The following is a 23359-nucleotide window of genomic DNA, read 5'->3' as shown; positions in this document are numbered from 1 at the left end:
CTCCAAGATGTAATTCACACCTGTGTTCCCTAGTTTATTCTCACTAAGGTCCAGCTCTACCAGGTGTGAAGGGTTTGATATCAGAGCTGCAGTCAGAGCAGCACAGCCATCTTCTGTTATGCTGCAGTTCTTAAGCCTGTACACAGCAGGAGGCAAAAGTAATACAATAATCAAAAACAGACCATGATGATTGCAAAACCCACAAGATAAAAGATGTAAAATGTAGTTTGGCAAAATGGCTAGGGTCTCCAGAATTACTCCTTTCAGCAGCAACAAATATCCAAAACCCCTGTTTAGAGTCCATTAGCATTTTTGATATGGAACCAGGGGAAGGGTTTTGACCACATTTTGATGATGGCCTCACTTTGTAGGTCTATTGTGTTTGTCAAGCATGTGACATTTCAGTTGTTCTTAGGCTAATGTATTAGTGATAAGTATTAGTGTGAACAATTACATAAAAAGGGTAACCCTTTAGTGCTGCCTGAAAGAGCTATTTAGTTGAAATTGATGGACGGCCTTCAGAAAATACGGCATTATAATATTGTATACAGTGCTCTGCAATAATTTGTCCACCCCTTTTGAAAAGTAACATTTCGAACAATATTTCAATAAAAGCAAACAATATCTCCATAACATGCATAGACTATGTTCAGTACAATATCTGTTTAACATACAACATAGAAGTTTTTTTTTAATAATACTGTATGACTTTAATTACATATTTCCATTTCGGACAAATTAGGGTGATGCAGATGAAATGAAAGTCTCTGTGGAAACCTCTATTTTAGTAATTGAGCTTTCAATCAGTCTCAAAAGAGTGTAAGGATTATTACACAGTTTCTACCAAACAGTTGGCTATAAAACAATATTTTGCAGAGGAAACGCCTTCCAATTTCCTGCTATGACACCACATGGAAGAGAACAGACAAAAAAGGCCTGACAAAGAAAAGAAAGTTTTACAGCAGAAGGGCCAGTGCTTTAAGAAGACCATCAAAGCTTTACTTATCAGTCAGAAACCTGTATCTACTGGGGTCCAAAAAGGAAGTACAAATGTAAACTGGGGTGATTAATTCCCATGACACTATGCCGCACATGGCAAGGAATGGCATATGTGTTTGTTGTGCACCCAACACACACCTATGTCCAATACTGATTTTCTAAAGAGGTGAGAGTGATTTTAGTGATTACTGTAAGTATGACAACTGATCTTAACTCATTCGAACATAAATGGGGAGTTTTTGAAGAGACAAACTGGGCATCAGTTTGGGGTATGCTCACCATAATTTCACAAAAATGGGAAAATATGTAGTTTAACTTACATAACTTACTTTCCGCGGTAAGCTTAATAGATATCGTATTAAACGTACTCTATGCACATTTTGGAAATAACTTGTGTTTGTTGAAATATTGTTCAAAATGTTACTTTTCAAAAGGGATGTACTCATTACTGAGCACTGTATGTAGTACATTCATTTTAACATCAACATATTGACTATTACAAAACATGCTGGTTGGACTTAAAGCACTAACTTGAGCTTCTTGAATCTGCAGTGTGAGTCCTCCAGGAGTGCACAAAACTGCTTCACTCCTGATTCTCCCAGTTTGTGTTCACTGAGATTCAGCTCTCTCAAGAGTAAGGGGTTTCTGCCTAAAACTATACTCAAATATCCACATGATTTCTGTGCTTCATCATTCATTAAGAACCTGTAGAGAGTGAAGACATGACAGAAATTGAGAAAATGACATTTAAAATGAATTAAATCATTACCTTGTGTGTCCAGACAATGTAATGAAATTCTACAAAAGCAAAGCATGTATAACAGGGCAGTCATGGGTGAGCGGTTAGGGCGTCAGACTTGCATCCCAGAGGTTGCCGGTTCGACTCCCGACCCGCCAGGTTGGTGGGGGGAGTAATCAACCAGTGCTCTCCCCCATCCTCCTCCATGACTGAGGTACCCTGAGCATGGTACCGTCCCACCGCACTGCTCCCCATGGGGTGCCACTGAGGGCTGCACCCTTGCACGGGTGAGGCATAAAAAGCAATTTTGTTGTGTGCAGTGTTCACTTGTGTGCTGTGGAGTGCTGTGTCACAATGACAATGGGAGTTGGAGTTTCCCAATGGGCTTTCTTTTTTCACTTTCGCTTTCACATGCACAAATAATTAAAATAGACAGATAGTGACACGTGAACAAGTACGGATTGATGGTTTGAAAAAAATGTCACAATGGGAAATGAAGTAAAACCTGACGGTGTCCAGTTTGCAGATGGAATCCTTCTGTAAACCTGTCAACAATTTCACTCCAGAGTCACCAGGGTCATTCCCTCCCATATCCAACTCTTTCAGGTGGAGGTTTCTTCTCAAGGCTGATGCAAGAAGGGCATATCCTTCACCTGTGATGCTGCCTTTTGAAAGCCTAAAGAAAAGAAGAAAATGAAAGTTTAGGGTGGATGGAAAATGCTGTAAATGTTTTCAGCCATATCATGTGATATCTCTCTAGGAGAACATTTCTTCCCTAATACTTGTGTTGATGTAGGGGCAAGTAAAATTACCTCAGGGTCTCAAGTTTGCACTGTGGATTTTGAAGTTCGCAGGCCAGAATCTCCACTCCTATGTCTTTAATTGCATTGCCACTCAGGTCCAGCTCCTTCAGAGATGAAGAGCTGAGGATTTTTGCAATAGCTAAACAGCTCTCTTGAGTTAGACAACAGTTGTCCAGCCTGTGATGTAAATAGTAAGTATAAGAAGATAAATAAAACCATATATTTGTTGGTCACAATTGATATTCACACCAGCTTTATGGAGTTTGCTTACGTATATTGGAGCAAACAAAAGCTCAGATTCCTTCATGCATACCACATTAATTGATTTGAAACACAACTGAATACATTTTGTTGAAGTTGGTTTGAGATGTAGAAGGTATTTAACCCAAATGGGAAAGCAACCAAAAGCAACTCAAACCCAAATACAACCCAAAGACCTGTTCTACACCACTCATGTTTCCACAATCTAGTAGTCTGAAAAGAAGCACTGTAGCAGTTAATCAATTAAGGTACACATTGCATCAGTTATCACCACAAACTTATTAAAGACATGATGCAAGGTGACTACAAAGGTTTGATCTAAAATGTTTGGACACTAAAATGTTTGGGCACACCATAAACAGGTGGATACACTTAGCTATGTACAAGACTCTTAATGATTACAAGAAATAACAACAGGTTCATAAAACGCTACAAATACGTTTGTACAACAGGTTCATGAAACGCTACGCTACAAATAAGCATTAACAAACATATATAAACATGAATTTAATATTTTTCCCAGATGAGATACATATAAGGTTAGGTTAGGTTAATAAAGTGAAAAATATACAATTCATGTTTTTATATGTTTGTAAATGCTTATTTGTAGCGTTTTATGAACCTGTTGTTATTTTTTGTCAATGCCAGTGAGTAACAGTTCAGTGAAAACAAAGGTTGTACCCACCTAGCTTTTGTGGCAGTTTTGACCACGGGAAGAAGTCTCTTCAGGCATTCATCTGACCTTTGAAACTTCTTAAGGTCAAAGTCTTCGATCACCTTTTCTGATGTCTGCAGTACAAAGACCAGTGCTGACCACTGGGCAGGGGAAAGCTTTGTACAGGAGAGGCTGCCAGACTTCAGCTGATTTTGGATGTCATCCACCAACGACTTGTCATTCAACTCATTAAGACAGTAGAAGAGATTTATTGATCTCTCTGCTGAGAGGTTTTCCTTCAACTTATCTTTGATGTGTTTCACTATTTCCTCTTTGCTCTGAGATGTGCGCTCACTGTATGTCAGTAAGCCAGGTAAGAGCTTCTGATTGGACTCCAGTGAGAGACCCAGAAGGAAGCGCAGGAAAAGGTCTAACTGTCCACTGTTGCTATTCAAGGCCTTGTCCACAGCATTCTTCAGCAGGTCAGTCATGTTGGTTTCCTTCTCGGAGCATGTGTCCTCGTCAGCAAAAACATTCCTGTTGTCTTTGCTCATACAAATGTGTGCATACAATGCTGCCATGAACTCCTGGATGCTCAGATGTACAAAGCTGAATGCAGTGCCAAAGAGTATCCCGGAATCCTCCTTGAAGATCTGAGTGCACATTCCTGAGTATACGAAAGCATCTTCCACACTAATGCCACAGTCTGTGAGATCACTGTCACAAAAGATCAGATTGTTGTCCAGCAAGTTGTCAAAAGCCAGTTGCCCCAAGGCCCGAGTGCCCTTCTCATCCCACTGGGGAGACCCACAACAACTGGATTTCTCATCATCATACTTCTCAGTCTTACGTTTTGTCTGAAATATCAAGAAGTGTAGGTACATTTGTGTCAGCGTATTCAGGATTTGCTGTTTACTTGCCCTTGAGGATTCTGTTTCCAACAGAATTGTTTCAAAAACAGTTGCACAGATCCAGCAGAAGATTGGAATGTGGCACATGATGTAGAGACTTCTTGATTCTTTTATGAGTTTGATAACTCTTTCAGCCAGCATCTGATCTTCGATCTTCTTTCTGAAGTACTCCTCCTTCTGTTCGTCATTAAAGCCGCGTACCTCAGACACTAAGTCTATGCATTCAGGAGGTATGTGGTTGGCTGCTGCTGGTCTGGAAGTTATCCAAATGAGAGCATTTGGCAGCAGATTGCCTTTGATCAGATTTGTCAGAAGGACATCCATTGAAGTTGGTGTGGTTAGGTCAGACCAGATCTCATTTTTCTTGAATTGAAGAGGATGTCTGCATTCATCCAGGCCATCAAAGATGAAGAGGACTTTGTAGTCCTTTCTTTTGGTGAACATCATCCCTTTTGTTTCAGGAAAAAACTGGTGAAGGATCTCCATCAAACTGTATTTTTCTTTCTTCAAGTTCAGCTCTCTGAAGGGAAGTGGGAAGATCAATTCGATCTCTTGATTTTCAACTCCATTTGCCCAATCCAAGATAAACTTCTGCACAGAAATGGATTTTCCAATTCCTGCAACTCCATTTGTGAGCACCAATCTAATGGCCTTCTCTTCTCCAGGCAATGGCTGGAAGATGCTGTTGCACTCAATTGGTTTCTCTTCTGTATCTTGGGTTCGGGTTGCTTTCTCAATACAGCTTATTTCATTCTCGCTACTGAATACATCACCTCTTCCCTCTGTGATGAAGAGATCCGTGTAAATTTTTTCAAGGAGTTCTGATTTCCCCTGCTGTGATATTCCTTGTAAGACACGTTTGTATTTTTTCTTCAGATTTGATTTTAGCTTTTGCTGACACAGCTCAATGGGACCTGTTGATTATATTTAAAGCCACTGGTTTAAATGGGACAAATATGGCCTTTAAAGGAATAGCCCAGCCCCAGGCAAAATGGAGTCACTCCCTGGAATTTTTGAATGGCCCCATAAGATTAACTTCAGGGATAAAATGTAACTTTGCTTGTGATTAAACAAAATGTCCATTTAGGGCAGAAAAATGCACACTTGATGCTTGAACTCATTTAAATTCATACCACCATGTTAACAAGCAGATGCATTTCGGCTCTCAAGTTAGTGTCAGTGTGGCGCACCAGCACATCATCACACAGTGACGCACATTTAAACGCAAATGATGTTGAGAATAAAGCGATATAGAGAAATATAGAGTTTAAGCATACAGTGTGCCATAAGATTTGAACAACTATGCTGAGGCAAGTTAATTTAGCTGACATTAGCTTTGCTTAGCATAGTTGGTGTAATATAATGGCACCATTTCAAAATATTGTGCCGCCAGATTCAGGCAGTGGCTGGGTCTTCCAATAATGCTAGTTACTGTGGGAGGAAGTTTTACCTGTGGGTGGGGTATCCCTTTACAGTAATATGTATCCATTCAGCAAAAATACCAAGGTTGTTAGCATTCTAAAGGAAAAATCTAAGTAAACCAAACTGCTATCTGTGGTGTTAAAATGCAAATTTTAAGGATTATTTGAAGTTATTTCCTGTTTGCATAACCAAGCCTACACTACTAGAATAACTATCGATTTACAATACACAAATAATCTATGGAAACCTCTGCCAGGACAAACAATTTTAATAAAAACACAGTTATGCTGCACAGGTGCATTATCGGTAAAAAAAACAAAAATATAGTATATTTGTCCCTCTATGTGCACCATAAGAAAATGATTTCTTACATTTCTCCAGGGAGTCTGCAAGGTCTATTTGGTTCATCTTCCGTAGGAAATGTAGTGCAATGTTGAGAGCGCCCTCTCTGGCATCATAGTTGTCATCTACTCCCTTGTCATAGTATTTTATGTTGTCATTTCTCAGAAGCTTCTTAAACCTCTCCAGTTCATGCTTCATAAATGTTATCACTCTATTCTCCAATTCCTTTGACCAAACAGAAGGGGAAAGGGCTAAGATGTCATATGAATCTTCATGAATTCAAACATAGCCTCTTACTGTAGATGGGACCGTTGATGGGCCTATTGACTCTTTAATGGAAACACTCAACTATATCATAACGAAATTCCTATGGCATTGCTGAGTGCACAACCAATTAAGACTTGGTCGTTACAATAAGGTTATAACAGAGGCTCTGTGCTACGAGTAAGTCAAAGCGCAGACAGCAAAGTAAGATTTTTTTTACAAAAAGAGTGTCATACCCTGAAGATGTTAACTAAGTCTTCATGAAACTTCTTTTTTTCAGCCAAATTTTTCATGCCTTCTGATTCCTTTCTCCGTGACTGGCTGGAAAATAAAGAGACATGGCTTTTGACAATGAATTGTATTGAATAACCGTAAAGCTTCACAAAATTATTTCTAAGGGACAGTTTTACTATTGCCTACAACGTTCTATTTGGACGGGACTAGTTTTATGGGGTAACCTGGGTTAAATTAATAATAACAGGTAATGTTGCACCTGTCTGAATATGTATACAGCCGCGGCAAAAATTGAGAAACCACCTCGAAATTAGCAGTTTTTCTGGTCCTACTACTTTTTGGCAAGTGTCTAAGTAAAATCATAATCAAATGATATGGCAATAAACTGTATTTCATTTCCTAAGGGCATTCACTTCTGTTTGACTAACATAGATTTATGCATTCCTTTATGTTTCTACTTTACTTTTATTGGGTGTCGTCGTGAGCATGCACAAATTAACATGAATACTTGTGTGAATGCATTATGACACCTTATTTTGTAGAAAAGTGTAGTATTGTGACCCATTATGTTTGCTTATTATGAAGTTCATATGAATTGTCAACAGAGGTGCTTAACATACCTTTGCTCAGAGTACTTTGATATGTCGCTTCTCATGGATGCACAGCTTGGTGTAGGTGATACGGATCTCATCATATCACTAATGAAAAAATGGCAGAACTCAGGAAGCTAACGACGTATGACAGACCCAACTAAAATGCTACTGGGTAAATGAGACAACACAAAACAAAGATAAATACCCTGTGCTACTATTATATCAAAAATACACATTTATCGTTTTGCCCAGAATGTTGATAAAAGGTAGTGCTTGACAAACCTTAGTTCATAAGGAAGTTCTGCTTCTAAGGCTTCTATGGCTCTAAGGAACGAACAGAACAATGATGAAACAAGGTCAACACATCTAATGGTTAGATTTAGATGTACAATAAGAGTAACATCAACTGGGCTCTATCTGTCTCTCTTTTATTCATACCCATGCATGCAGGCACACATACGTACATCAGACACACACTGTCATAGTAGAAATAAAATGTCAAAACAGCTTGAATCATTTGTATGGACAAACATTCACAAAATACAGCAGAGGCTTACTTATCAACATATTTGTTGATATTATAACCATTGTTATAATATGTCTAAATAGCATGTCCACACAATTTGTTTTCTTATGAGTACAGGTCCTTCTCAAATAATTAGCATATTGTGTTAAAGTTCATTTTTTCCCCATAATGTAATGATCAAAAATAAACTGGCATACAGCTCATGAAAACCAAATATTCATGTCTCACAAAATTAGCATATCATGAAAAGGTTGTCTAAACAAGCTATTAACCTAATTATCTGAATTAACAAATTAACTCTAAACACTGATAAAAGCTTCCTGAGGCTTTAAACAGTCTCAGCCTTGTTCATTACTCAAAACCGCAGTCATGGGTTAGACTGCTGACCTGACTGTGTTTAACATTGAAGTCAATGGCAGTGGCATTGCATGAGGGTTATGAAAGCCCAGATATCATTGATGCTTAGCTGCCAGCTGTTTTTTGTTCTTTGATCTGGTGACCCACACTTCCCTCTTCATTATACTCCATAGATTTCCATACCAAGTTTTTCTATTTTTGTTACAAGTCTAATTCTAATTTCCCAAAATGAAACCCCATTGAAAGTCAATGGAATGTTCTGTCTGGCAATTAGAATTAGATTTGTAACAAAAATAGAAAAACTTGGTATGGAAATCTATGGAGTATAATGAAGAGGGAAGTGTGGGTCACCAGACCAAAGAACAAAAAACAGCTGACAGCTAAGCATCAATGATGTCTGGGCTTTCATAACCCTCATGCAATGCCACTGCCATTGACTTCAATGTTAAACACAGTCAGGTCAGCAGTCTAACCCATGACTGCGGTTTTGAGTAATGAACAAGGCTGAGACTTTTTAAAGCCTCAGGAAGCTTTACCAGTGTTTAGAGTTAATTGGTTAATTCAGATGATTAGGTTAATAGCTTGTTTAGACAACCTTTTCATGATATGCTAATTTTGTGAGATATGAATATTAGGTTTTCATGAGCTGTATGCCAAAATCATCAATATTAAGACAAAACAAGACCTGAAATATTTCAGTTGGTGTGCAATGAATGTAAAACATATGAAAGTTTATTTTTTATCATTACATTATGGGGAAAAAATGAACTTTAACACAATATGCTAATTATTTGAGAAGGACCTGTACTCACAAGAAAACAAATTGTGTGGACATGCTATTTAGACATATTATAACAATGGTGAATGAGTGGTAGTATCCCACAAGGCCTTTGCTAACACCTGCTAATTCCCTGCAGTTAATTCAAGTTTATATTCTTTCACCCTTGCATAGTCTGCCCTCTCATTTTGGGTGGGCAGACCAAAGATGCCGACTGCATCTCCCTATTCGCTCTGAATATGTATTACCTGTGGACCTCTCAAACTTATATTATGTCAAATTACTGCTTTTAGCTCTGTATTTATGAATGGAAAGTTTCCACGGGAGGAGAAATGTCCGTAATTTACTGAACTTACAGACATTGTGAACGCTGGGTAGGCTAGTATGTAGCCTGAAGGCATCTGTTAACAATAGAAGCACACTGACAGTGTAGACATATTAGTGTACACTTATTAATTAGGCTTGAAACAGTTAACGACACTGTAGCCTATCCTCTTTATTAGAAATGTGAAACGCGCCATTAAAGGGCACAATGTCATGGACCACTTCAGATAACTGTCAATGTTGCTATGTCAATACAGTATAAGACAACCTGCAAGCATGGCCGTAGCCAGCAAGTTGGGTTAACCGAGGTCCAAAATGCGCGCCGAAATTTTTTAATTTTTAAAAATATATTTGTTAAAAAAGTACATTTTTATAGGCCTAGATGTTTATGTATAATACATATATTTATATGCATCCATGGTGTTTTGTTTTAATCTCTTGGACATGTTTGCCCTGTTCTCTGTGACTCGTTTTCTGTGGAATGGGTATATCAAAATTAACATGAAACTTTAAACACATTCATATCTAAAGGTCCCTCCAATTTAAACCCATAGCCTAATCCAGTGTTTCTCAACCAGGGTGCTGCACCCTGGGGTGCCACGGAAACGTGGCTGATAAATAAATGATGTCAGGCTATAATACATATTTGTCTGAATTTAAAAATGAATAGCCTACTTAGTCTGGAATCTTTCATCTGCCATTTACGCACAATATTAGGTCGCAGAAAGCTGCAACTTCAAACGTAGGCTAGCCTAGGTTGTGTGAGTCTACTATCGGATGCGATGCCCTGTTACGGCTTGTTAGTTTGGGGTGCCTTCATTTTTTTAATGAATTCAAGGGGTGCCTCGCATAAAAAAAAGTTGAGAAACACTGACCTAATACAATAAAGTCAATATGATTATTAATCTACCATCTTAAAGTAGGCTATGGGCATAGGCTAATGACAAAGTGGCCAAATGAGTCAAAATATCCGTTGAAGTCGGCAGACAGTCCCACACGAATATGTTTCTTCATTTGGATACTATTTTAACGGTAGTACAGCAAAAACAAAAAAAAACAGTAGCCTATTTTCACTTACCAAATGATTTCTTGAAGTTGACATAGGCAACAAGTTAGGACTGTGGCGTGGTTGTTGTGGAGCCTGCTGCCTGTTATATGCCTATGTAAAACTAACGTCTTGTCAGCTGAACATTCTTTTCCTCGCATCGCCTGCACGCTTGTTATTATTATTATTTTTTTAGTAGTATTTCTGTACACGCAAAAGCGAAAGACGAAAGTCTATCAACACAGGCAATAATAACCCCTCCAATTTACAATCAAATTATTTTGATCTGACAGCCTGCTTTTAGCTGAGCTTAAGTTTGAATGTTTATTGGTTATTTTATGCAGCTGATGGCGTCAGTCTGTCTTTTTTTCCACTAGCCTAAAACCAAATGACGGCTTATGACAGATAGTGACTTAGTTATCAAATGCCAACGTTGTCAAAGACGATAGCCTACTCATAACTCCTTATGCATATGCCTATGCTACTGTTTTAAAACTGTGCATCCATGTTGGCGACCTGTGTCTCAAGCAAGCTTGTTTGATGTCTGAATTGCGTTCTCTTCCACGACTCGCACCACTCGCGCGCAAGGCGCGCTTGTTCATTGCATGGGAAAAAATATAAGCCTAGTAGTGCAAACAGAGGACACCAGAACATCTTCAGATGAGGACATTTTACTGTGATTGACTCTGAAGAAGTCGTGACAACTCGAAACGTTAATCTTGTCACTTGACCAAATAAGCAGGTAAAAATCCACATCTGAAGACGCTCTGGTGACTTCCTTTTATGTCCTTTTCTGTCGCTTATTACAGACCTTCCGATTTACAAGTAGAACCCAATGGCTGGTTCTTTCAAATAATGACTCAGTTAAAACGGTTTCACAAAGTTGTGAAAGACATCCACCTATTGGGCCACTGTTTTAAAACGCTTGGCTTTATAGGAGACGTCTCAAGCGCCCAAGCGCAGCGTGGGCAGGCTTAATGGCCACGTTCCTGATGGTGCGTTACTGTGTAGGCTGCTATCTCTCTATTAATGAATCACTTGCACAAACAGAACACAAAGGCAAAATAGAACTCATAGACCACTAATCACTATTTGCAAAGCACGTTTCACAGAGGTTTTGAGTTTTGTGTGTTTGATTCATTTGGGCATATTTGGCGTTAAAAAAAAAAAAATCTCGGACGAAATGAGCGAGGTCCGGACCTCGGTAACCTCAAATGTAACTACGGCCATGCATGCAAGCACTCTTCTTAGATTTTTTTCGTTATTTTTGTGAGTCAGATTCTGTTTGGTATGATAAGGGACAAGTTGACATCTACATGAATTTCCTCATTATCCTCAGTTACTCATACCAGAAAATGATAGTAGCCTCTTACTGCAGATGGGGTCGCCAACGGACCTATTAACAATTTGCTGAAAATACTCAGTTATATTATAACAGCTTTGCTATGACATTACTGAGAACATTAAGTAACATATTAAGACATAGCCATTACAATTCTGGTGAGAGTATGGTTATAACATAGGATCTGCCCAAAGGCATTAAAGGGTATGCAATTACAATAACAATCACAGACAATTGCATTCGCATGAGACTACTTGCTGTACTTGCTTAAATGTCCTCCTTGTAAGTCGCTTTGGTCTAAAGTGTCTGCTAAATGTAATGTAATGTAATGTAATGACTAGTATTATCACTGGACGTCTGAGTTCTGTGAAACTGAAAATGGGTCATTTGCAGTGGAATTATTTCTTGACAAATACAGACATGGTGCATTTGCATGGGACTAAGAACTCAGACCTTATTATTATTATGACAAATTACCAGAGGTCCACAGGTAATACGGTAACACTTTATAATAAGTACCCCTTTTTGAGCATTAGTTAACCCTTAGTTAAGCCTTATTTTAACATTAGTTAACCCATAGTGAAGCACAAGTTAGTCATTATGTAAGTATTATTTCTTATTTCTTAATCATTAACTACTACCGTTAGTAAATGGTTTGTTTGTACTGATGTAACTGTTCGCTAAGCAAAGTTAAGCCTTAGTTAAGCCTTATTTTTAACATTAGTTAACCCTTACTGAATCACGAGTTAGACATTATGTAAGTATTATTTCTCATTTCTTAATCATTAACTTCTACCGTTAGTAAATGGTTTGTGTGTGCTGATGTAACTGTTCGCTAAGCAAAGTTAAGCCTTATTTTAACATTAGTCAACCCTTAGTGAATCACGAGTTAGTCATTATGCATTTCTTGGTAATGATTCGTTTATGCTGATTGAACTTTCTGATAAGCATTAGTAAACCATCATTAAAATGTCAGATAACCCACCTTTATTTATGAAAAAAACATGATCTCTTTGTTGCCTCCTACCACCTAACCATTACCAAGTACTATTAGGCATGTATGGCAACGGTTTGTAAACTCTTGCTTTAGCATTAGTGAAATCTTAATTAACCCTTTTGTAATGGTTAGTGTGTGATGACTGGTAACATGGCAAACAGTAAGTTGAGGCTCATGTGACTGCCCCTCATGGATGTTTCTGGACATTAACAAATGACTTGATAAGCATTGCTTATGCATTATCAAGGATTTATAACCCATTACTTAAGTATATCTGGGGAACTGATCTAAAGTGAAAACCTTCCCATGCTTTACAACACATTAACAAATGACTTGTTAAGCATTGCTTATGCATTATCAAGGATTTACAACCCATTACTTAAGTATATCTGGGGAACTGATCTAAAGTGAAAGCCTGTTATGGCTTCACAACACATTAACAAATGACTTGATAAGCATTGCTTATGCATTATCAAGAATTTTCAACTCATTACTCACTCATATCTGGGAAACGTTTAAAGTGAAAACCTTTCCATGCTTTCCAAAACATCAACAAATGACTTGTTAAGCATTGCTTATGCAGTGGGATTTATAACCCATTACTTAAGTATATCTGGGGAACTGATCTAAAGTGAAAACCTTCCCATGCTTTACAACACATTAACAAATGACTTGTTAAGGATTGCTTATGCATTATCAAGGATTTTCAACTCATTACTCACTCATATCTGGGAAACGTTTAAAGTGAAAACCTTTCCATGCTTTCCAAAACATCAACAAATGACTTGATAAGCATTGCTTATGCATTATCAAGGATTTATAACCCATTATTTAAGTATACCTGGGGAACTGATCTAAAGTGAAAACCTGTTAAGGCTTTACAACACATTAACAAATGACTTGATAAGTATTGCTTATGCATTATCAAGGATTTATAACCCATTACTTAAGTATATCTGGGGAACTGATCTAAAGTGAAAACCTGTTCAGGCTTTACAACGAATTAACAAATGACTTGATAAGCATTGCTTATGCATTATCAAGAATTTTCAACTCAATACCAACTCATATCTGGCAAACTTTTAAAGTGAAAACCTTTCCATGCTTTCCAAAACATCAACAAATGACTTGATAAGCATTGCTTATGCATTATCAAGGATTTATAACCCATTACTTAAGTATATCTGGGGAACTGATCTAAAGTGAAAACCTGTTAAGGCTTCACAACACATTAACAAATGACTTGATAAGCATTGCTTATGCATTATCAAGGATTTATAACCCATTACTTAAGTATATCTGGGGAACTGATCTAAAGTGAGAACCTGATAAGGCTTTACAACGCATTAACAAATGACTTGATAAGCATTGCTTATGCATTATCAAGGATTTAAACCCCATTACTTAAGTATATCTGGGGAACTGATCTAAAGTGAAAACCTGTTAAGGCTTTACAACGCATTAACAAATGACTTGATAAGCATTGCTTATGCATTATCAAGGACTTACAACTCATTACTAACGCATATCTGGGGAACTTTTAAAGTGAAAATCTTTCCATGCTTTCCAAAACATCAACAAATGACTTGTTGAGCATTGCTTATGCATGGGAGGCAACATCTGAGAGATCTTACTATTCTCATCAAAAATATTTACAAACCACTTACACAATACATTTGAGATGTGAGATGATGTGCTTCATGGTAACGGTAACACAAGACAGACAACTTCAATATCTTTAACTATTTAATTTTTAAAAGTAACAATTATCAGCTTAAACAGTAACACAATGAAGAAAGAGAGATGAGGACTAGCAAAATGAAGAGATTAGATGAGAGAAGAGATATAAGTGCATTCATTAATCAAAATTTTCTACAAGGGCCGGTGGCGTTCATGTGTGCTTCGGATGTCAGTGTTTGGTATTTACGTAATTACCACATGAACAATTTAAAAGATATTTTCTACTGGGCAGCAGCAACGAGCCCGTACTTTTGAGCTCAGCCACTTTGCACTGTAGTTCAGGATTTCCCAAAATAGTTTTTATAATAAAAATATATTGAGAGTCTGTAATAGTGATCTAAAGTGAAAGCTGTAGAAACTGCATGATGACTTCTGTTCAGCTATGAAAATACTCCGGGTGTCGGCGGGCGTTATGGGAGAGAGGTGGCCGGGCGTTCACGGCCGCTATGGGAGATAAAGGGTTAAAGGAACTTCTCTGACGATGATGGTCCTTTATAAAAAGTTTCAGGGGTAAACTGCCTTCATGATGCTACCTGTGAGGAAACAAACAAAAAAAGCACAGTTTTCAATTATGGGCAATATTATTGGACACAAGTCATGTAGAAAGCAATATGCACTAAGAAGCAGGAACTCAGACCGTTATCGACTTTTTCCATATATAGTCCCTTCCAAAGGGTTTGGAACAGAAAGGCGCATGACATTGGAGTACATCTCGTCTTATTTAAACCTACTGTATAAACATGCCATAGGGTCATTTCACGTGAAATCAGACACTTTGGGACCCGACCGACACCAGTGTTAATTTCGTGACGAAATATTTTCGCCATAATTATCGTTAACGATCGTTTTTCCCCTGACGACAATAAAACGATGACGAAAAAAACAGCATGCGTTTGTACGAAAAATATAACGATATTGATTTATATTTTCGGCAAAAAAATAAAAATGTGACTACAATACCATCAGAGACGAAAACCAATAGGAAGCATTTTTGTTAATATGTCACTGAAACATTGAAAAAGAATTTCCTGATCTTTCGCAAGTCGCGACCCATCTGCTCCGCGTCTCCCTCCCCTCCCTCACACACACAAACACGCAGGCACAGTGACAGGCAGCGTCGGTGCTGCACGCCCGTGACCTTTTTATAACAGCAGTAGCCTACTTTTCAGGGCAATCCTGGCTGGACAAAAATATTGTTGCCCATTTATCCATGACGAAGAAGTTTATGCAGTCATGAAATAGTGGTGGTGCTGTCTGTCCTAAAGTAGCAAACATCTTTCTCTAACGATGCCTTTTTTTTCTCCACTCCCAGTCGCTTTCATGAACCTGCTACCCGACGGTCGTTGTCTGATCTTTTTTCAATGTTCGCTAATGTTTGTAATTTAAGGGTCTATGCGTTGGTACAAGCCTTCTGATAAGAATCACTTTAGTGCTGATAGCAAAGGATTCGGAAGTGTGGAGTTTTGTGACTTGTTTAAGTCAAGGACACTGAAATAGGAAGTAAACGGCCTTTCCACGCTTTCATATGCGTTTTTCCAATAACATCTTGCGAATGCATGCAACATGGACACAACCATGTCAACGAGAGCGCGTATGCCATCACAACTTCGCATCAAGCAAATAATATGCAACAGCTTGCAATACGCGCACGAGGGAGAGAGAGAGAGAGAGAGAGACACGTCTTCCAACAGGTGCCTGTAGGCTACCCCGCGACGCTCTTGATTACTGGTATACCCACAAGTATTTTTTCATAACGTGCAGTCCCGTTTTTCCCCCGAAGTCGTAAAATATCGACAGAGCTTTATGAGTGTCGTGGCCATGATTTTTTTTACACATTGGACGCACTGGCTTATAAGACACTCTGGCAGTTTTTGACAATATTTCATGATTACAATATGTCATTTTAATCATTGATTCCCCCAAAATGGTATTTTAGTTTGACAATTTTACAGAGAAGTGTAGACAAGAGGATATGAATGTAATATTTTGGTTGACTAAAATTATTTTAGATTTCGTCGACAAAAATTGTATGAATTTTAGTCAGCTAAAACTAGACTAAGACAAAAATGATTTAGATGACTAAATTGTGACTAAAACTAAAATTGCATTTTCGTCAAGAGACTAAAACTAAATAAAAAATTCCTCTCAAAATGAACAATGACCGACACAGATTTCAAATCATACTTGCTGTGCCTGATTAGTAGCAAGGTAGCACCCCAGAACTGCATTTGTGCGAATCTGACACCAATATTAAAGAAACACTATGCAACTTTTTCATAGTCATGAAATGGCTTGGTACTCAAGGTTTTGCTTGACTGACCCGTTATGGGGGAAATGGCAACATTCCCATCACCGCCTAGTGCTCCTGCTCCGAAACAGCACTTGCAGTTTTGCCTGGCGGCGCCGCGCCTTTTGTTGTTGTGCAATTTGTGGCCGCTAGGGGCGTCTAGATTTCTATGCTGTATGAGCGGAGCGAGACCTATTCCCCTTCGTTTGCTAACTAAGCAGCAGCAGCAGCAGCTTGCTGAAAGCTGGCTACTGGCTAGCTGATTGTAAAATATCACGCTGGCATGCAGTGAAAACAACGAATGGGACTGCAAATAAATCACGAGATAATTGAGATGAAAGGTTTGGACAGGCAAATAAATCGCTTGTGTGAACATTGGAAAAGGGCTTCAAACCGGAGAGAGCCGAACGCCAAAAGATGGGGATTTTATCATTCATTCACTACACTGGGATTTATGCATTAGCATTCTCAAAACCCACGCCACCTCGTTTAGTTTACAAAGATACACAAATGTATAGGAGTTGAAATCTGATGTCGCACATTTTATTTGATGTCAAAGGACACACTCAGTCGAGCGAGGCTAAAAATATATGTTGTTGCCGATCAAGAGGAGACAAAACGTGATCTCTAGTCGGCATATGGATGTCCACTTTCACTTTCAACACCACACGAGATAAAAACGCGTCTTGTCACCTCGACTTCGAAATCATTATGACAACAAAATAGCCGTTTGTTTCCTCGTTCTTCTAAATGTAGGCTACATGTACTATAGGCCTATAGTTACTGGAAATGTGAAATAAAGACGGGGATATCTGCCGAGAACAAGTGGATCAAATAATATCCATCTGAGGGAAGTGCAAACATGATTGCAGTTGTGTGAAGTGAATTACGAAGCAGCCAACTCATAAGCAAGGGGGGGAATCGCACATATGATAAAGCACCTTAGAAGTGGAGAGAACTGGATGCAAGGATCTAGCTAATTACAGAAGACGACGAAATTTAATTCGCACATAATCTCGAAGCCAATGTCTGTCTAATTTAGTTCAATGCACATTTTCGGCAGAACCACTAGAGGCCGCTATAAAGTTGTTTATATCTGTGTTTATGTCAAAGTTGCATAGGATATCTTTAAGGGAGAAACAGACTAGCGAAGGTTTACATATGAGGGTAGGGTATAGTCTACATGTTTCTGACATTGGCTCAGCAACTCACCCTATTGGACCATCCTCCATTCCTGGTTCCATCCCCCTGGGTGTTCGGTGCTGGCTGTGTCAACGTGCATGGGTGGCTACCCAACACTGTTCAAAAACATGATGAGATTTAGATGAGATTTAATATCAGACAAAATATTTATTACATATCACTAAAAGCAAATACTGTGTAAAGCCCTACATAGCCTAAATAAACGAAACAGTGCCAGCATGCATACTTACACTGGGTCTGCGTCAGGGGGCACTTCCAGGAGATCTGGTCAATACTGTGTCACTGGTGTCAACAGTGAGTGGGCTGAACGTTCATCTGTACAATGTAAACAAACATTTAATTATTTCCCATACACCTAAAACAATTACATGTGTATGACATTAGCTCACTAACTCACCCTATTGGGTCATCCTCCACTCCTGGGTCCATCCCCATGTGCCATGGGTGCCGGGCTGCTGGCTGTGTCAACATGCATGGGTGGCTGGCTACCCAACACTGTTCAAAAACATGATTATTTAGATGAGATTAAATGTCACAAAAACAATGCCAGCATGTATACTTACACTGGGTCTGCATCAGCGGGCACTTCCACTTATCAAATAAGTCTGTCATGAGCCAACAACTGAGAGAGGGAAAAGTCAAGTCACAATTTAGCTTTCATGACAGTAAATTACTACATGAGTGCAAATAAATACATCAGCAGGTTCACAACGCCATGAATTATTTCTGAGGTCAGTAGCCGTAAGAAAGCTTGGGACAAATCATTCATGCAGTCATTTCAGAAGTCAGTAGGCTTAAGCTTACCTCATCTAAACATACAAAAAACAACATGACTCACTACAAAGACCTCAGAAAAGAAACTAACTTACATTTATGGTAGTCCAACACCGTTAGTAATGTGCCAATCTCTTTGCCTACATCTGCAAAGCTACTCAACGTGACACCCCCTCTCAGTTTGTTTACATCCGGCGTCCACCTCTTTCCTGGTGAACCAGAAGCTATGTGTTGACGCCCAGGGGGCTGGGCTACTGGTTCACCAGGAAAGTCCACCTCTCCCCAATGCAATGAATTAGCTATGCACGATGGGCATGAGATTGTGTATCTTGCAAGCGACAGGGATTCATCTTTCAAATAAGAAAGGACTATGCAGGCAATTGCATGTCTGTTCAGTGAATATCAAAACATTTTAGCAGCCAAACTTACTTGGATGCAACAGCAGCAGCGGCAGCAGCAGGAGTAGGCAGTAGGCAGCAGCAGGCAGGCAGCTCATCGCATACTCTTCTCGCATTCGCTCCAACTTCTCGTGTCAACTTTGATTAATACTTCCGACACTGTCAACATCCACATGCCAATACGTCCGCGAAAACACCTTGAAATGACGACTCTTCTCCGTTTAGACTTGTAATTGTCCTTCAGCAATATAAACCGTGAACACTGAACAAGACACTGCTTCCTCAAAGTTCAATGTGTCCCCTCAAAGAACGTCCCCTGGAAACGCATCACTGATCACAAAACAACATCCGGTCGATTAACCACTTCCTGGAATATTTGAATCATCAGAGACGATGCTAATTAGACTAGAGAATCTTTGGTATTACCCCTGTAATTAAGAGATCAGAGATTTCTAAAACTAGTGAAAAAGAGTTACAAAGTTAATTGTGTTTCCTGCTGGCCATTTTCGGTTGGTTTGACAGAGAGTAATGAGTATGACTGAGCTGTATTTTACCGCGATTTCAACGTTGTGTCATTTCAACAGTATTCTGGTCAAGGTAAAATAAAATAAAATATATATATAGGCCTATATTAAAAACGTTTAAAAAAATAAAAATAAAAAAAAACAATGTCACTGTTAGTTGTACAGCAGATACCCACACATATGAGGTATCAAAATTATGGTTGAGATGTCCAGTTTTAAAAAAAAAAAAAAAAAAACTTGGGTTGGACTTTCAGTAAGGGGTCTTACACACCAAGGCGGTAAAGCGTCGCGGAACGGCCGCGTTTTTTACCGGCGTCGGTGAAAATACAGCGAAACCTATCTGTCCTTACACACCAACCGGCGGTAGTCGAGCGTCAGCGGCGCGGGAGCCGGCTCCGCGCCGCGCTGCATTTGGAAAATAGAACTCGAGCGTATTTTTCACGCCGGCAACCGGCGGTGTCTCATTCAAATGAATGGCAAAGTAGCACGCTAGCTTTAGCTGTGGGGAGGGTTTTGAATAGGACTGGCCGCGCACGCCGACGCTGTCAGTGTGCAAGGCAGAGAAAAGCACGCCGGCCAAAACTAAGCAGAAAGACCGCGTCCGTCCTGCGACCGTTCCGTTCCGCCTTGTATGTTTTGGCCCTTATGGTGCTGTTGTTTACAAATTGTGTCAGAGTGAATTCTGAGGGTTAACATTACTTGTCCACCTAAGCAGTTGTATGTCTCTATTAGGCCTTGAGCCAGAAGCCAAAAATTGACCTCTCGCAATCGAACGGGTGGGCAAGTTCTAATCTGTTTTTTTGACTTCTTGGACATCTCAAGTTAACAGTTTGGCATGATAACCATTGCAAACAGGTAGCTTTTTGGTAGTTATCATGTGTTGAAATGGTGGACCAGTAAAATGGAAATGTGAATGGTATTGTGGTTCTTTGTTATTATGTAGTTTGTTGACCACACAGGGTGCTTAAATGACCTCAGGGATGCTTTCCCTTCTATCAGGACCCTACAGGAGTTGTTAGACCACACTAATAGGCTAATAGAATCACCTCAGCAATATGTGAATGACAAAATATGATAAAATATGAAATCCGTTTTTGTTTTTATTAAGCTTATTATTATTACATTTCCCCCAACAGTAAAACAAAAACAAAAAACATAATAAACAAACACATACTAACATGTGATAACCATACTGTACATTAACATGGCATGATAACCATTGCAAACAGGTAGTTAGTGAATGATCATGCATTGAAATGGTGGACCAGTAAAACGGAAATGTGAAAACTGTATTGTTTTTTGTTATTATGCAGTTTGTTGACCACACAGGGTGCCTACATTTCCTCAGGGATGCTTTCCATTCAATCAAGACCCTAAAGAGGTTGTTAGACCATACCAATTGACCTAATAGAATCACCAAAGCAATATGTGATTGACAAAATGTGATAAAAATGACAACATATGAAATCTTCTTTTTTCTTAACTTTTCCTGCAACAGCAAGAATAAATAAAGAGCATTATTTCAGTCCTCAGGATCTGACTCAGTCTAGTAAATATCTGTAAATATGTCACCATGATTATCCTCTTCATGCTGATATACACATGTTTGAAGTTTTCAGAGGGTTGTGCAGCATTTCCAGCTACTTCTCAGACACTGGCAATCCAGCAGTTCACATTGATGGCTGTACTTGCAAGACATCAGTTGTAACACTGCCTCAGGGGCTGAATATCCCCACATCCACTGTATAGTGAGATGGACATTTTCATCGTTGGCCCAGACATGGTCAAGTGGGCTTGGGATTTGTGGATGCTGCTGAAGACTTGCTTTCCAGATGCCAGACTGATAGTTGGCACACATAGTTTGCATGAGGAGGTAGTCCTCACACTACTACTACTACTACTACTACTACTACTACTACTACTACTAGTCCTCACATGGTGGAAATTGGCTTGATTCACACTCTCCATGCTGAGTGCAGAAAAGCTGGTAGCGGGCTGTATTTATGTTCTACGTATTTGTCGATGCTATGTAGAGTTGGCACCTAAATGCTTCACGAATGAAAAAACTGTTTGAAAGAGCTCTGAACTCATCGTGAGCTTTAAGGCTGAGCTTTCCACGACCTGCACATCCTTTTGTGTTTTTATGATTATTTTTGTATTTACTTATCTATTGTAGCCCTAGCCTCTTTCCCCTTACATTAGAAAATTAGTATTTCAAGTAAAGATACTGTATACCCTATCACATAACCTCATGGCTTGGTGGTACTCACACTGGGTACAAAGTAGTTCAAGAAAACCATCATGTGGTGTACTCCGACTGTCATGTGGTGTACCCCAGCCGCCTTTAACGCCATAACGCAGTCCCTCTATTATAACAGATATTGTCATTATTTGGTGTCATTATTGTCACCAAAATGGTAATAGAGCTTGGTAAGTCCCGCCCCTTAGTTCCGCATTTCACGGGACCTATCTAACAACATGGTAGAGAGTAATTATCTTCCAATCTCAGTCATTACATGCGCTGGGCAATGTTAGCAATGTTCTTATAATGTAGTTCAGCGTTTTCAGCCAAGAGTGAATTGGCCTGTCGCCAGGCCCATTTCCAGTAAGAGGCTATCAGGAGTGCAAAGAATACTAAAACATGTAATTAAGTAAAAGTAAAATTACATATTTAAAAATCTACTTAAGTAAAAGTAAAAAAAAATACTTAATAAAAATGTGATTTGAGTAAAAGTTACCTTCAGTTTGCTTTTATATCGCTTTCCTTCAATAGCACCCTTCGTGACCTCTAGCTATCTCTGCACAAGTCATCTTCCAATAACCTGGCGATCGTGACAACAAAATTCTGTGTGTGCTGGTGTGGCAAAGTTGCAGGGCTAGGGTCAGCCCATTCATACAACAGCCCATTACTCTGAACTTAAGGGTCTGGATTTCATTGCGTTTGGGTCGTGGGCCTTAAATTGCAAAGACTGGGAAGCCTACCAAAGGAAATAGTCTGGTGGATTTCATTTAATTGCCAGTTGTGAGATTAAATTCATGAATAATTTTGTTAATAAACAATAATTCTTGTATATATTTTAAAACAACTGTTTTCAGGCTGCGCTGGTACTCCCTCAGCTTGAGTCCTTGGTGTGTGCTCTACTATTCCCAGCCAGTTACTTGCAACTCTATTGTGTACCGTCTGTGGGCTGTCGGACTAATGGTATGGGGCCGGCGGGCCCTAGATAGTCATCCAATAGATTAGTCCAAAATATATAATTTATGTTTAATGGTAAAAACACACAATTTCCCTTCATGTCTGACAGATTTTCCCCTTTATTTCAATTTTGCCTACCTCAGAATTTACTCAGACCTCAAGGTAGATTCAAATGTAAGTAAAATACTTTGGCCAAACTGTAATTTGGGTAGAAGTAAAATCGACTATTTTAATAACTACTTTGGACTCAGTAACTCATCAAAGTACTCAATTACAATAATTTGAGTAAATGTAATTAGTTACTTTCCATCCCTGGAGGCTATGGAACTTTTGTATGAGGTGGCGCCTTGTCAGTATACTGTACTTAAGTACTACTTATTACTACTTAAGTGTTTTTGGGAAACTCAGCCGAAGACAATATTATAAGAGTTACCAGCAGGGACAGCCAGATGAAGGTACAGTAGATAACTGAGCAGAAGGAGACAAATGCAAGCAGACTCATGCTGTCCACTGCATCTGTCAGGCACAGACACACAGCCAATGCCACACCAACACACATGCACATTATGTGTTTTCTCTGGGTTTCTGGTAATGTGTTGTCTGGTGGCAAACGCCAGACTATATCGTCTAGCAGTTCGAAAAGAA

The 23359-nt window shown here is 39.1% G+C and overlaps 1 protein-coding gene and 1 long non-coding RNA gene across 4 annotated transcripts; both read right to left on the bottom strand.

Moving 5' to 3' along the window:
- Positions 1-2056: 2056 nt before the first annotated feature.
- Positions 2057-7713, bottom strand: LOC134444432 (NLR family CARD domain-containing protein 3-like). Its single transcript, XM_063193786.1, has 6 exons — positions 7251-7713; positions 6633-6717; positions 6162-6357; positions 3488-5282; positions 2551-2718; positions 2057-2414 (listed from the first exon to the last, which is right to left on the bottom strand). The coding sequence occupies exons 1-6, from the start codon at positions 7322-7324 to the stop codon at positions 2162-2164; spliced, it is 2571 nt and encodes an 856-aa protein (XP_063049856.1). The 5' UTR covers positions 7325-7713; the 3' UTR covers positions 2057-2161.
- A 10126-nt stretch (positions 7714-17839) lies between these two features.
- Positions 17840-19265, bottom strand: LOC134444431 (uncharacterized). Of its 3 annotated transcripts, XR_010033973.1 has the most exons (5): positions 18873-19265; positions 18692-18798; positions 18220-18317; positions 18053-18137; positions 17840-17917 (listed from the first exon to the last, which is right to left on the bottom strand). It is a non-coding gene; the product is annotated as an uncharacterized LOC134444431 (long non-coding RNA). The 3 variants fall into 3 exon arrangements; XR_010033972.1 differs by having other exon boundaries at positions 18692-19265; XR_010033974.1 differs by lacking the exon at positions 18692-18798 and having other exon boundaries at positions 19026-19265.
- Positions 19266-23359: the final 4094 nt, after the last annotated feature.

The sequence above is a fragment of the Engraulis encrasicolus genome, unplaced genomic scaffold (assembly GCF_034702125.1).
Source record: "Engraulis encrasicolus isolate BLACKSEA-1 unplaced genomic scaffold, IST_EnEncr_1.0 scaffold_565_np1212, whole genome shotgun sequence".
NCBI classification, from domain to species: Eukaryota; Metazoa; Chordata; class Actinopteri; order Clupeiformes; family Engraulidae; genus Engraulis; species Engraulis encrasicolus.
This window is presented reverse-complemented; position numbering and strand designations above follow the sequence as displayed.

What these genes read in the sequence shown, in the direction of transcription:
- LOC134444432 (XM_063193786.1), bottom strand. Translation starts at nt 7,324, where the DNA reads ATGATGAGATCCGTATCACCTACACCAAGCTGTGCATCCATGAGAAGC. An exon ending in ACTTAGTTAACATCTTCAGG is followed by an intron (nt 6,358 to 6,632) that starts GTATGACACTCT and finishes GTTTGGTCAAAG; the next exon opens with GAATTGGAGAATAGAGTGAT. An exon ending in AAAACTGCCACAAAAGCTAG is followed by an intron (nt 2,719 to 3,487) that starts GTGGGTACAACC and finishes TTTACATCACAG; the next exon opens with GCTGGACAACTGTTGTCTAA.